Source organism: Psittacula echo, assembly GCF_963264785.1.
Source record: "Psittacula echo genome assembly, chromosome: 2".
Taxonomy (NCBI): Eukaryota; Metazoa; Chordata; class Aves; order Psittaciformes; family Psittacidae; genus Psittacula; species Psittacula echo.
Genome location: NC_137737.1, coordinates 113015198 through 113029521, shown reverse-complemented (window position 1 = coordinate 113029521; position 14324 = coordinate 113015198). Strand labels below are relative to the sequence as shown.

At 43.1% G+C, this 14324-nt stretch overlaps 1 protein-coding gene across 5 annotated transcripts in view; it reads left to right on the top strand.

Moving 5' to 3' along the window:
• Nucleotides 1-2543: 2543 nt before the first annotated feature.
• The window catches only part of SS18 (SS18 subunit of BAF chromatin remodeling complex), a 42630-nt gene continuing 30849 nt past the window's right edge, over nucleotides 2544-14324 (top strand). For 2 of the 5 annotated variants that reach the window (XM_080609983.1, XM_080609980.1), the window contains exons 1-3: nucleotides 2546-3095; nucleotides 7052-7128; nucleotides 8424-8508. In XM_080609983.1, the coding sequence (XP_080466109.1) occupies nucleotides 3027-3095; nucleotides 7052-7128; nucleotides 8424-8508 (231 nt within the window). In that variant the 5' untranslated portion in view covers nucleotides 2546-3026. Of the gene's footprint in view, nucleotides 3096-7051; nucleotides 7129-8423; nucleotides 8509-8921; nucleotides 8967-14324 lie in introns of those variants that run through there. The other 3 variants (XM_080609981.1, XM_080609984.1, XM_080609982.1) reach the window with 3 other exon arrangements.

Genomic DNA, 14324 nt, shown 5'->3' with positions numbered 1-14324 from the left:
ACCATTCTACGGTTCTATGATCATAAAAGCAGTATGTATGTGCCTGACATTGAACCCACATTGTGTCAAACGCTGTGATCACCAAGACAACCCAATGTGAAGTATTTTATTAACAGTGGTTGGGTAACCAGACTATGAGAGCAAGATGTTAGACTTGTGGGAAGAGGAAAACATTTTCGGGAGTTCACAGTGTTCCGAGTATTTAATGAGAATATGCTTGCCCTCCAGTTGCTGAAGATGCTTGCAGCCTTGGGGCACTTTCAGACATGTCACCAGCTCTCCAGAACCAAGTATATACTTCTGCTGAAGAAACAAATCCTCCTTATTCTATTTGCAACTGGCTAGGAGATGGTACCTCTGATTACATACCTATTGGGCCATGGCTGTCTTGCATTTTTCATTCCTATGATTCCTCGTTGTTGTTTGTAGTAACTAGAAATAGTATCAGTTCGAGCACAGAGCTATTAGGACAGTTATCTTCTAAGTTCACTCCAAGATCCTACAATAATAACCATGAATCACCATGAAGCATATCAACTTTAGAAAAAACAGGTTTCTTCAACCCTTTTTTTTTGCTTTTGGTTTCCTACAAGTGGAATAGTGATGATGATGGTAAAGCGTGTGTGGGAGACAGAAAAAAACCCCAACCAAACAACCTACTAGTCCAAAAAATGGTCCCAGATACCATGGTGATGAGTGAAATGGTTAGAAACACAGCCTAATGGATATGCTGGCATCACTCCTCCTCTTCAGCATGTACAGTGCAAGAACTGGGCCAGAGACCTTTTCTGGAGAGGAGAGCAAGCCAAATTAGTATCACATCAAGTCAGGGTCCTGTATAATCAGAAGAGACAGGGCAGAAGCAGTGCCGTTTGGGTAAAAGAGACCATCAGGCCCAGGTGGGGGGCCTTTGGAGAAAGGGATGCTGTAGGAATGCAGGAACAGCTCAGAGCCAGCAGCCTGGGAACTGGCTGTCAAAGAAAAAAAGCACGGGGTGATGGGCGGTGTCAGTAAATCCTACAGCAGCAGAGCTAGAAACAGCGATCTCCATGGGGCTGGGGAAAGGAGCCAGCCTAGGAACAGTCTGAGGGGAGAGCATGACAGTTGGGAAGCAGCTGTACAGCCACAGGGTGGCCATGGATTCCACTGACAAATGTGTGCTGTAACCAAAAGGGTTAGGGCTTGAGGGAACAGCCAGGGACTTCAGCCAGCAATAGCTGAGAAACACAGCAAGCAATGCATTGAGTAAGGAACAAGATTCACTTTTTATGGTGTTGTGTCATGTTACTGAGTAGTGTCCCATCAGCAACAGCAGCACATGCGTCTGTGAACTGCAAGAGCAGAAAGCAATTTACAGAAGGCTACAGCTTGGAAAGGTGACAATCCTCAGAGCTTGTAGTGAGGCACTTGAAAAACAGAGACTGAGAACAGGGGATGTGCCCAGGAACAAATAGGTCTAAGATGCTTTAGTTGGGCATTTTCAGCTTTACTGTGAGACCCACCTGCAGTGCTGTGTTCAGCTCTAGGACCCCTAACACAAGAGGGACATGGAGCTGTTGGAGTGAGTCCAGAGGAGGGACATGAAGATGATCAGGGGGCTGGAGCATCTCTCCTGTGAAGACAGGCTGAGAGAGGTGGGCTTGTTCAGCCTGGAGAAGAGAAGGCTCTGGGGAGACCTTAGAGCAGCTTCCAGTGCCTAAAGGGGGGCTACAGGAAATCTGGAGAGGGACTTTTTACAAGGGCAGGTAGTGACAGGACAAGGGAGAATGGCTTTAAGCTGAAGGAGAGTAGATTTAGAATAGGCATTATGAAGTTCTTTACTGTGAGGGTGGTGAGGCACTGGCACAGGTTGCCCAGAGAAGCTGTGGCTGCCCCATCCCTGGCAGTGTTCAAGGCCAGGTTGGACGAGGCTTTGCGCAACCTGGTCTAGAAGATGTCCCAGCCCATGGCAGGGGGGTTGGAACTGGATGATCTTTAAGGTCCCTTCCAACTCAAAACATTCTATGATTCTGTGGCTCTATGGTGATGCTTTGAAACTTTCATCCTTGTACAGAACAGTTTGACTTTGCAAACCGACATTCCCTCCAAAGGCCTCACGGAAAAAAATCAAGGCGAGTTTTTAGCACTTTCAGCGTCTACAATTTATTTAAAGTTGCTGCAGTAACTGCTTCTCCTTAAACCATCTCGTACTCATGCCAAGGAAGCTGCGGCAGCCGGGAGCAGTAGGGAAAGCCGCCCCACACCAACGAGCGCAGCTGCTCCCCTCCAACTTTCCCTTCACAGTTTGTTTCCCGCCCCCGTCGGCGTTGCCAGCAAAAGCGCTGCTGAAGGAGCGGCACCGCAAACAGCAAAAGCCTCAAGGGCGGCAGCAGCACCTCCCCCGGCGGTTAGCACCGGTCCCGCGGCTTCAAGCTCCCCTCACGAGCGGGCCGGGCAGCGCCTCACCGAAGCAGCAGCCGCCCGGCACCTCCCTGAAGTACCTCCCTCAGCCCCGCCCCGCGCGGCCGCCAGAGTGCGCTGCCTGGGTGCAACCAACTGCCGCGGCGGGTAGAGGGGGGAGGAGAGCGCGCCGCTCGGCACAGCCGGAGAGCGTCCCCTGTAACGTGCACACCGTAGCGCTCCCATCCCCCCGCCGGCCGTACCACTTCGCTGCCTGTCCTGCTCTGAGGCGCGTGGGGCAGGAACGTACCAATGCTGACAGAAGGAGAGGGGTGGCCAAGAAAGTCGCGTGACACCTGAAGGTCACTTCTAAACGGTGCAGCTTCAACTCCAGGTCCCGTTGTTTTAGCCGAGCGGTGCAAGGCGGCCAAGGCCTCACTGGTCTCCCTCCTCTCAGCGGGAAAGTGGAAGGAGCAGCTGGTCCTCCTTAACCCTTCCCCGGCGGGACGGGAATGGGCCTTCCCGCTGGGTCCCAGCCCCCCCCGCACGCCGTGTTCTTCCCGGATCGCTGCCGCCTCCCGCCGTTGCTGGGTGCGCAGGGCGCGTGACCGGGCGGCGGGGGCTGACGCTCCTGGTAGCGGCCAGACATGTCGGTGGCTTTCGCGGCCCCGAGACAGCGGGGCAAGGGCGAGATCACGCCGGCCGCCATACAGAAGGTGAGGGCCAGAGGAGAAGAGTGGGCCGGGCCTGGCCTGGCCTGGGGGCTGCAGCTGCTTCCTGCTGCTGGGCCGTGCGGGGAGCGGGGTGACGGCGGCGCCCCGGAACGTCAAGGCCCCGGCGCGGGGAGGTGGGGAGCGGCCTGACCTCGCTGCACTGTGGTCGAGGCAGGGAACGGCCCAGCTCTGCGGAGGTGGTTGGCAAAGCGCTGCTACTCTGCAGTTTCGCACTTGTTCGACGGTCCCAGAGCGTGGGACGCGTAGAGGCCTTGGAGGGGCCGATGTTTCTCGCCTGTCCCGAGCGCTCCCGGGGCCGCGGGCGTGAGTTAACCCGTAAGGACTCAACCTAGCACCGTAGGGAACTGGAGGAGTGAAGTAACTCTTTCCTTTGAGGGGTGCCTAAAACCCGGACTTCAGCCGGGGTGTTCCTAAACCCTGCCTGACTTGGGGCTTAGCCTCTGCTGAGCGCTCCCAAACTTGGTCGGCCTAGTAGTAAGGCTTCCCGCTCCCCCGCCCCCCCCCAACCTGAAGTGTCATTAAAGAACATAATGGTCGGAGCCAATGACAGCGGCTCCGGACGACTCCATTTAAGCTGTTGTGGGAGGGAGCAAGTTAACTCCCTAAAGAATCGAAGAAAAGCATGTACAGGATTTGTAATAATCCACGTTACTTTGTATTGGCAGAAGTGAAGGAGCGTGTTCAAGTTCAATGATAACTTGGTGGTATTTGGAAACTTGGTTCAAGACTTGCACTGTTACCACTGTAAATAGCTATGAATCAGACAGATGTCAGATTATTGCAGGCTCTTCTGTCTAAGAGTCTTCTGGATGCATGTAGCTAACCTCTGATCTAGCAAAGAATGAGTGTCTACCAGGTGGGTGTTGCAGGTATTGGGATCTTAAAGAAGACCCCAGAATTATAACAGACCTGCAGGGTACTGTAGCAAAAGTCAGTGCTTGAGAAGCGTATATGAAAAATGCATACCCACTGGGTATAAAGCTGCCTGAGGGTAGTTGGTAGAGACTTCTGGTCACTGGGGTGTGTATGGAGAATGCAGACAATTAAGTTTTTCTTGTGCTGTAGTCAAACCATTAATTTGATGGTGGTGTGCTGGCAAAACCCTAGGATAGTTAAAGCTGAACAATCTTTGTAATGTACATAAGCTGTCATAAGCCCTGGAGGTGTCTTCATCCAGCTGGAAACTGAATTCTCTTTTGGTGGTAGGTGTTTATAACTCTTTCAAAGAACTATTTCAGTTTTCTGTCAGAAGCTGCTTGATCAAACTTGTATAAAATAGTGCCTGCAGCTGTGTCTAGGATATAGTTGTATTCCTTCTTGTTTGTTTTCCTCTTGGCCCCAGCATTTCTTCCCTTCTTCCATTCCCCCAAGAGGTTCCCCTTACCTAGCTGCAATAAAGAATGCAACCAGCTTAACTGGCCTTCTCAAGGTCTACCTGTCTACTGAGCCTTAAGGGTCTGCTGCCTTCCTCTGGAAGGTGGGAGACATTCCAAGGAGAGCCTTGATTCAAGGCTTCCTTTGTAAGTGCTGTGCTAGACTTTGGTATCAGAGGTGTTAGCCCCTTTTTCCTTATTTTTTATGGTGAAAGTGGCCATTGTGTTTCATGTAAAACTTGGTGAATGTGAAATGTGCCTGTGTAGCAGTGTGTTCATGATCCTCTTCAGAGTATGCAACTCCTGCCTAGTTTCTGAGGCTTCGACAGTAACTCAAAATACTGCAGTTCTTTCTGAGTTTAGTGCTTAATGACAGTGTTTCCAGATGCAGTAGTTTCGGGCAAAATAATTGCTCAGGGATTGTTCTAGTCAGTTCTGGTGAATTACTGGTTTGACTTTAGGAAGTCTTGGCTGATTGGCTTATTCTTACATGGATAGAAGTCCTGAGCAAACTGACTGTGTAAGGTTTCCAGCTCCATACCCTTTTCATAGTAGAGATGGATTAGTCAGAAGAAGAAGAAAAACTTTCAGTACTTCTTTTTTTTTTTTTTCTGCATAGAATTTGTTTAGGTTGGATTCCTTGAGAGAAAAAGGTGATGTAATGACACTATTTGTGCTTTCTTTATAGCAGCATGAGCATTTTGGCAAGTCTCAACTGTGTGGGGAAGAGTCTTGGAAGTGGTTCCTGCTAGTTCTGTGACATTCAGCAGCTGAGTAGAGTAGCTTTCCCCTGGGAGAGAGAAAAGGGATAAATCAATGCAAACTTTTTCCATTTCTTAGAATCATAAAGTGGTTTGGGTTGGAAGGGGTCGGGGCAATTCCAGGCACAGCTGCAGGTTGGGTGGAGAAGTGATTAAGAACAGTCCTGAGGAGAAAGACTTGGGGGTGTTGGTGAATGAGAAACTGAACATGAGCTGGCTTCAGCGTGCGCTCACAGCCCAGAAAGCCAACCGTATCCTGGGCTGCATCAAAAGCAGCATGACCAGCAGGTTGAAGGAGGTGATCCTGCCACTCTGCTCTTGGAGTATTGTGTACAGTTCTGGTGTCCTCAACATAAAAGAGACATGGGGCTGTTGGAACAAGTCCAGAGGAGGCCACGAGGACGATCAGGGGGCTGAAGCACCTCCCGTATGAAGACAGGCTGAGAAAGCTGGGGCTGTTCAGCCTGGAGAAGAGAAGGCTGCATGGAGACCTCATAGCAGCCTTCCAGTATCTGAAGGGGGCCTACAAGGGTGCTGGAGGAGGGACTCTTCATTAGGGACTGTAGTAATAGGACAAGGGGTAATGGATTCAAACTTAAACGGGGAACGTTCAGTTTAGATATAAGGAGGAAGTTCTTTACTGTGAGTGTGGTGAGGCACTGGCACAGGTTGCCCAAAGAAGTGATGAATGATTCATCCCTGGCAGTGTTCAAGGCCAGGATGGATGGAGCCTTGGGTGCCATGGTTTAGTGTGAAGTGTCCCTGCCCATGGCAGAGGGAGGTCCTTTCCATCCTTAACTGTTCTGTGATCATCTAGCTCCAACTCCCCTGTCATGGGCAGGGTGCCTTGCACTTTTAGTTCTTCTGACTTGGATAACTTGGCTGATAGCTCGGATTAGCCATTGGTCTGCTGCCTCTTGTCTGATCAGAATGCAGGAGAATGGTTAAAAATACATGAGTGGGGGGATATGCAGCCATAGGAAACCAAACACTATTTTTTTTTTCCTCTTTATGGAGCTTGAAACACCTTGAATTCGTGAGTTTTTTGTAGAAAGCAGGAGATTGTAATGTCCTATGATTTTAGAACAACTTTTTTTTTTTCTTTTGTCAGAAAATTAATTCATATATGTTAATATTCCTGGACAGTTCTGAAGTATAATAGATCTGTTGTGCCCGTTATACAGATTACTTATAAAATGCAGCTTAATTAGAGATTCTTAATGCAAATATGGCCTAGCTTTCCACTGTGTTTCCCAGAAACAGACCTGTCTGGTAAGCTCAGTTTCTATCAATGACAATATCAGTGTCTTTTTGTATTAAATTTATGAACATCTGCAGGCTTTAGAAGAAAAAGCAAAATTTGGGGAATAAATTTTTAAGTAAATTCTTTGTAGAGATCAAAGATATGCAAACCTTGGAAAACTTCCTAAGAACTTGCTGCGGAACAAGCATTGGTGTTCAGAGGGGAAGCTTCACAAATGAAGCTCTAATAGTGATAAGAAACCCTTAAACTGGAATCTGTAAAACTAATTGGAGGAGGGAAATGGGAGCAAAAGAGTATTCTATATGTAATTGGTTAAGTAGAACTTTTTGGAATACTCAGTTTTGGTTATTTATAAATAAATTCTTATTTATAATAAATTTTTAAATTTATTTAATTTAAATATACATTAATTAAATTTATAATAAATTCTTATTTATAAGTAAATTCTTTCCTCTGAGAAGAGGAGCAATATTTAAGCTTATCTTCAGTTCCTTTCCACAAAGAACATGAAACTTACGCCAAACTTCTTTATCGTTTCAGATGTTGGATGAAAATAACCATCTTATTCAGTGTATAATGGACTATCAGAACAAAGGAAAGACGTCTGAATGCTCTCAGTAAGACATTAATCCAAATCTACTGTGAATTTCCATCTAGATAACCATTCTTGTTTTGTTTAGTTCACCTTGTAGGGGAACTGTACTGTGAAGAGCAGAAAAGTATTGCTACAGATATAACACTTAAAATTTAGGGGTATTTTTGTTTGCCATATGACTATCACTTCTGTCACTTTTCAGTGTTGCAGCTTGCCTACTTCAGGTTTGTTACATGATGCTCATAAAAATGGGGACTGTGTACCCAAGATCTTTTTCGTCTGCATCATAATTGCACTTTGGAAAAGAGGCAGTTTTCTTTTCAAACATTGCAGAATCATGAAGGGATGGACCTTCTTCCTGACAGCATGTTTGAAAACCACCTTCTTATCACTTGCCCAAGAACAAACCAGCTTGTCTTAGAGTTTGGCTTGCAGAATATCTCATGTAGTCTTGCTGTCTAGTGTGGTCTCTAGAGAGTGATCCAAGAGAATTGTGGAAGGAGTGAATTACTAAGGAATATTATTTTCCTTTTTTTTTCTGGCATGGAATGGTCATGTAATTTGACAAATAAAAATCACAAATATGACACAGCATCACAATATTGCTTGAGTCCCTTACTAAGAGAACTGGTAATTTGGGAGTAGCAGGGGGTCATAAATAGTAGGTATTTTTGCTTTAAGTAGGTGCTTTTATTGTAGCACCATTACTATATTAAGCTGTTTGCAAGCCTGTAGTGATGGATTTGTAGTCTGTTCCTGCTTTCAGGGTTATTTTTGTGACTGTGGAATGGATGTGGAGACTCCAGAATGTGGTTCTGAAGAAGAATCATTGGTTCCATAGCAAACTTCCAAACATCAGGGTCCTCCTGGTGAAATGCTTGCACTGTTCTTGGTCACAGTTCACATAGATCTAGATACCATGTATCTGGGGGCATAATAGCTGTCTTTCCCAAGTGTTTGTGATGGCAATGACACCATACAGCCGCAGACACACTCTGTGTCTCTTGGTGACTTATTTTGGGGCAGGAAGTGAAATAGGTAAGAACAGTGTCACCCGGCTTTAGATTTGTCTGTCATAAGAAAACAGAAGTTGTAGAAAAGATAAAAGCACAGTTTTGGTGGAGACATTGGGGAAAGACTGGGTAATAGGTAAATGTGAGGGGAAAAGGCTTCTGATTCCTAATAATGGTACTCTTGCAAGTCTCATGAATCTTGTTTTATATAGGTAACTTTACTTACATGTACAGAATTAAAGTAAATTCTGATGTTGCTATGTTTATGACTTAGAATCTATTTTGCTGTTGTTTATTTTGATAGATATCAGCAGATGCTGCATACAAACTTGGTTTACCTAGCCACTATAGCTGACTCCAACCAGAACATGCAGTCTCTACTACCAGCAGTAAGTACAAAATAGTGCAAAAGTAGGGAATAGATTTCATTTGGGTTCCTGGAGGGGGAAAAAAAACCTAAACCAAACGGAAGTGTTTGAGGTCATGATGAAACATTTGGCCTCTGATTTACTGTAGAGTGAATACATGATGCAGTGCCTCCTTGTGCTGTATTTGGTGTAATCTCACTGTTTAGGTCTTGCTCAAAATCTGACTTAACTGAAGACTGATACTGTGAGTAAAACATGCAGTGCGCGTTTAATCTGGCCTGCCTCATAGATAATGTAGTGGTGTGGCTTTTAGCTCCTCCAGCAGTACTGTTTTTACCTTTACGTTAGGGGAAGGTGTTTGGGTATGGAATTTCTTACTTTTTTTTTTTTTTTGTTCTCCCCCCTCTGCAATATCACCTATTCTTTTGCCTCAGTGGAATGAGGTTGGGTACACCTTTGTCTGCTTTTCTGTACTCTAGGTGAGTTTCATTCTTTGCCTCTCTCTTCAAACAGAAAGCAACACTTTCTAAGGTGGATAATGATAATATGCAAGATACAAGGTTGTACAGGCTTAACCTGAAACACTCCATCACTTTGCAAATGAAGCATTTCTTGGATATTACTTGATATCTTTTTTTAATCTGGAGTTCCCAAACTCTTTATAAGATACCTCAGTTTTTTCCTCCTTTCCATTGTTTATGGAGCAGTAAGGAAAAGTACAACAAACGTTAAAATAGCTTGCTATTTGTTTGCTTTTTGTGTTAATCGGAAAGCTTGGGGAGTTCATTGTGAATAACACAAGGAAGTTCTTTGGTTTTCAGTAATAAGACTTTTCTTGCATTAATATAGTCTTGATTCATTTCTGTAATATGAAGCTAAAAAGAATGTCTATAAACCAGCCATTCCTAGATACTAGTTTTCACCAGCTGAAATTGAATTACTTTTTCTTTGGTCTCTGGAGAAGTGTTCTCCAATCATTGCTACTAGCAAAACATCCTTTCAAGTTGGTACCTAGAGGACTACAGAAACAGTGCTTCATTATATCCAACCTGTTGTGCCTGTGAAGGCTTCTCTTTTTATAAATCCATGCTTGTAGTGGGGGGAAAAGGGGGAGGGGAAGAGAAACCTTTAAGAGGGCTGTGTGAATTACTCAACTAATATGTTTTTGGAGGCTTAATTCATATCCTGGTTCTGATGACAACTGGAAATGAATTTGACCTTATCCTAGTCTCTAGTGAGCAGCCCAGTTCTTAAGGTTGAATGTGATGACATTCTCTTCTTTAAGAAAATGAAGATAGGGCCAGGGAAGACTTTTGCAGATCAGGACTGAAGTGAATTTCTGATCTTGAATGTGAGGAATATTCCACAGTAGTGAGAAAATAGCATAGTGTGGCTTTGTGTGTGGGAGGTGGAGAGTCCCCTTTGGACAACTTGAGAGGGGAATAAAAAGGTGGCTTCATTGTTTTCCTTTGAAACTTCAATACGGAGTTAATTCGGATAGATTTTTGTAGGTGCTCTGACCTATCAAGTCAAATAAATCTTTGAAAGTTTGCCTGAAATGTGGTAACATAATAAAATTAAATTTTTTTTAATGTTTTTAAAACTGTTTTCCCAACAAATTTTGGTCAGAAGGATTTGGGAACACGTGAGCGACTGTGCTGCTGTCTTTTTCAGTGCAAGATAAACTGCTTCAGACCCTTTTCCTTTATTGGATTTCCGTTTAAGAACTGATGAGGCTCAAGTTGACTTGGAGGTATTATGTTTCTGTTCACCATGCTTCTGTGTCAGCTGTTGAACAGTCTTAGTAAATTCAAGGGTTGTGGGTGGCAACAGTTAAGTATGGAGCAAGATACTGTGTGTGTAAACATCTACTGTTTTTGATAGTAAAATACATGAACTTCATGTACTACCATTGCAGTAGTTCTCCACTTAACATATAAGAGCTTGAGTCTGGATAGCTTCTGAAGCTGGATTCTGTCTGATCTATACATATCTGGAAGGTTGTTCCCTGAGAAAATTATATTTTCTCTTTTGTTTAAATTTTCTTGTTGTTTTAATTAGGTAAATATACAGTCTCAAGAAATTTTGTAACTATTGCTTCTTATAAAATGTTCTGTGGTAAAATGAGGTTGAAAAGAGAATGATGCTGTTAAGGTAGCCTTCACACTAAACAGAAGAGCTAAATGATCAGGGTGATTGAATTTTTTTAATACAAGCTCAAGTGACTTGAACCTTACAATAACTTTGTTGTATCCTCTCACAATACTACTCAGACTTAATGCTGCATATTGTTGGGGAAGAATGCTTGTAGTCAGCTTCTGTGCCTCTCTCCACATCTTTTAGAATGTGCTATTCTAAACAAGTGACTGTACATCCTTTCGGAAACTGTGGTTGTGACTGGAGAAAACAAGGTAAATCTTATGCTAAACAAAAGTATAGTGAAACATCTGTGTTATGCAGAGAAATGCTTCTACAAAGGGGGCCTGCAACTGAGGAAGAGGTGAAACAGGTGAAGCAAGCATTGCAGGGTGTGGCAGCTAGAAAGGCTTTGAAACTCCAGCGTCATAACGAAGCTTCTGCTGTCTTTGTATGCATCATAAATTTTGAGTATTAAATTATGACTTCAGAGGTAAGAGTCCTTTCTTCTCATCAGAAGAGGTATGAGGTTAATCTCCATGAGTCAACCAGTCTTCCCTCGCTCATGTGAACAGCAGTGTTATTGAGGGCAGGGCTGTTTTGGGGTGTCATCCCAGCTGGGTGAGAGTAGTGGCTAAGTCCATGTGTGGAGTTGATGAAGCTTTGTGCTGCTGCTTTCTGAGTTACAGCAGGTAGTCTCTTTCTTGGACGACAGTTAGAAGTCTGTTTACTTTCCCCATGTGGGATAAGCTAGCTTCCCCAAAAGAGCTAGTATGGTGAGGAACACAACACTTGCATTCTTTTGTTTTTCATTGGTGCTACTTTTAAGGGAGTCTTTGAACTGTAGAGACCAAAAATGCAGTGTAAGTTTTTCACTAGGACTTCCAAAAAAACCTCCAAAAAATAATAGTTAAGTATCATGTGCATGTGTTTCTGAACACACTAAATCTCAAACTGCAGAATTGGCATCTCATCCTCCTCGACTTCTATTTATTTTTTGTTTTCTTGAGAGAGAGTGCTTTAGTGGCATTAAAAAGTAACTGCAAACTATTGAATGGGGGGGGACACCAAAACAATGAAAAAAACCCAAACAACAAATTTCCACTTGAACATTTTCTCTCCTCCATATGTCTTCATTTTGCTAAATCTGCATGAGAAAACAACTATGACCATCACTTTATGGGAAAAGTAGAAGAGGTACTTTTGTCCTGCCTCTTCATTTTGGCATTAGTTTTATAATAGGCAAATGTTGAGGTCTGCAGGAATGATTTGATTAGGAACATTCATCTTGGTTCCTTTAAACACAGAAAAAGTGTTTTTTCTTTTCCCAGAGTTTTTCTTACATAATGTAGCTTCCCTTCTGTCAGCATGCAGATCACTTGTTTTCAGTATATATCTCAAGAAGGTGATAAAAATAAACACTTGTGATTATTGCTCACTTCTTATACGAGTTTTCGTTTACATAGAAAGTGCCAGTTTCTTCCAGTAGCAAGCTAAACTCTGTGCGTGGAGTGACTTCTGAGGTAACTGATTGTGTCAGAGTTGTAGAAACACATGCATATCACATCCAGAAAAGAAAAATATGGCTTATCTTTAATAGCTTAAAATAAAATCTGCATATAAAACTCTCATTGCTGAAGATGAGAGGGGTATTAAATTAATAAAGTTCTTGTCCAGTTATGCACTAAATGCCTGAGAAAGTCTGGTATCTCTGGTAGTGTCATGGTTTAACCCCAGCCAGCAATTAAGAACCATGTAGGTGCTTGTTTACATCCCCCACCTTCCAGTGGGATGGGAAGGAGAACTAAAGGGGGAAAGCTAAAACCTGTTGATGAAGAACAGTTTTGTAATGGAAATAAAATATATTAATAATTGTAATGAAATGGGAGATGACAGAAAGAGGGAGGAATAAAACTTGAGAAGTGATGCCCAATATCATTGCTAGCCCCCTGCTGACTGGTGACCAGTGTGTCCCTGAGCAGCGCCGGAGTGGCTCCCAGCCAATTCCCCCCTGTGTATGTGCTGAGCATGACATTCTGTGATGCGGAATATTGCTTTGACTAGTTCAGGTCAACTGTCCTTGCTCTGTCCCTTCTCCCTGGCAGAGCATGAGGGACTGAAAAGTCCTTGATCAGGGTAAGCACTACTTAGCAACCGCTAAAACATCAGTGTGTTACCAGCATTATTCTCAAACTAAAACCAATACACAACACTGCACCAGCTACTAGGGAGAAAATTAACTCTATCTGAGCTGAAACAGGATAATTTAGCAGAAAGTCTATTTGTGATATCTGCTTTCCTGCTGATCACAGCTGGCATTGGTCTTTAAACCTGTGGTTTAATTTTGTGTGCATTGAATATTCCTGTGTTGATTAAATTCGTTTTGAAGTAGATACACAAAGCAGTACGGTGTATTAGCCTGCATTAGTCTCTCTGAACAGAAGTCCGTGCCAAATTCAAGTTCAGCTACTTGTAAATTGAATTAATAGAGAACAGAGCAAAAGAAAGGTTTTCTTGTTTCCTGTCAAAAGGCAAGTGAGCTATTAGTCAAAAGTGGTGCTTTGATTTGAAGAGTAATTGCTCTGATTAAATGTTTGTTAAACAGTTTTCAAAAATCACAATAATTTACAAATTATTTTTTATTATATTATTACAAAGGCTTTTAAAAAGAGAAACATTAGGTAGCAAATTTTTTGAGAAAGGGGGGAAAGATGTTGCATTTATGTATACCATAGTATGTGAGTGCACTCCAAGGAACTTTCCTGCTGCTCTTTAAATGTAGAGTCTTCCGGCAAGTAGAGCCGCTGTGGTTGGGATGTGTAAAAGAATTAAGCTTCACATTCCTGTACTGTTATTAGAAACTATCAAGTCAGAGCAAATCCATAAATGATAAAAGCTGATCTATTTGTGCTTGCATCCTCCCTGTAGAATATAATTTCTTAAATTATCCCTTTCTCCAGCTCTTCATACTCTACTTTTTTATTTACTTTGTTGATTTTTCATCAGAAAAAAAAAAAAATCCTGTGTTTTGTGAGCAAGAAACACATGGGATAAATCTCCTTTGGTAATAGTCTCCAGCCCCCAGTTAGTTTAGCTTTGTCACTAAAAAATGAGAAATGTGGGACATTTAGGTTCATGTTGTAGTACCACTTTACTCTAAGAATTCACCCTGACTGCTGTGTTAGTAATCTCAGATACTCAGCACTTTGAACAAAATGGTAAATAAGACTTTTCCTGAAATTGTACAGTACTAGGGGTCTGTTAAAGATGAAATTTAATTCTTTATTGCTGTCAGTAGCCTAGTTCTCAGGTACGACTGCAATAACCAGTTATAGAAACAATGTGTTATGATTGATCTCTCAAGTCTGGTGTATCCATATCACTTAATTGTCTTTGCTCCAAGGCTGGCATGTGATCATCTGTATCCATTTTCCTTCTTTGGGTTTTTTCATGATATTTGACTTCTGCACAGTTAGTGAACGCTCTGATGCTTACATGTTCATTGTCTGTGTGCAACTTTCTGGGCTAACAGTGTCATCTGCCTTTAGCAAGAGAATTGGGTATGCTGCATTTTTAAAAGAGTTTTCAGATTGTGCATCTTCAGTTTATCCGTGTATGCCATGGTCTTGCAATAAAATTGCTTTTTCAAGTTGTTCATTTTGCTCCAGAAAGGCTTTTAAATGTTGGAAAGAAGTTTGGCT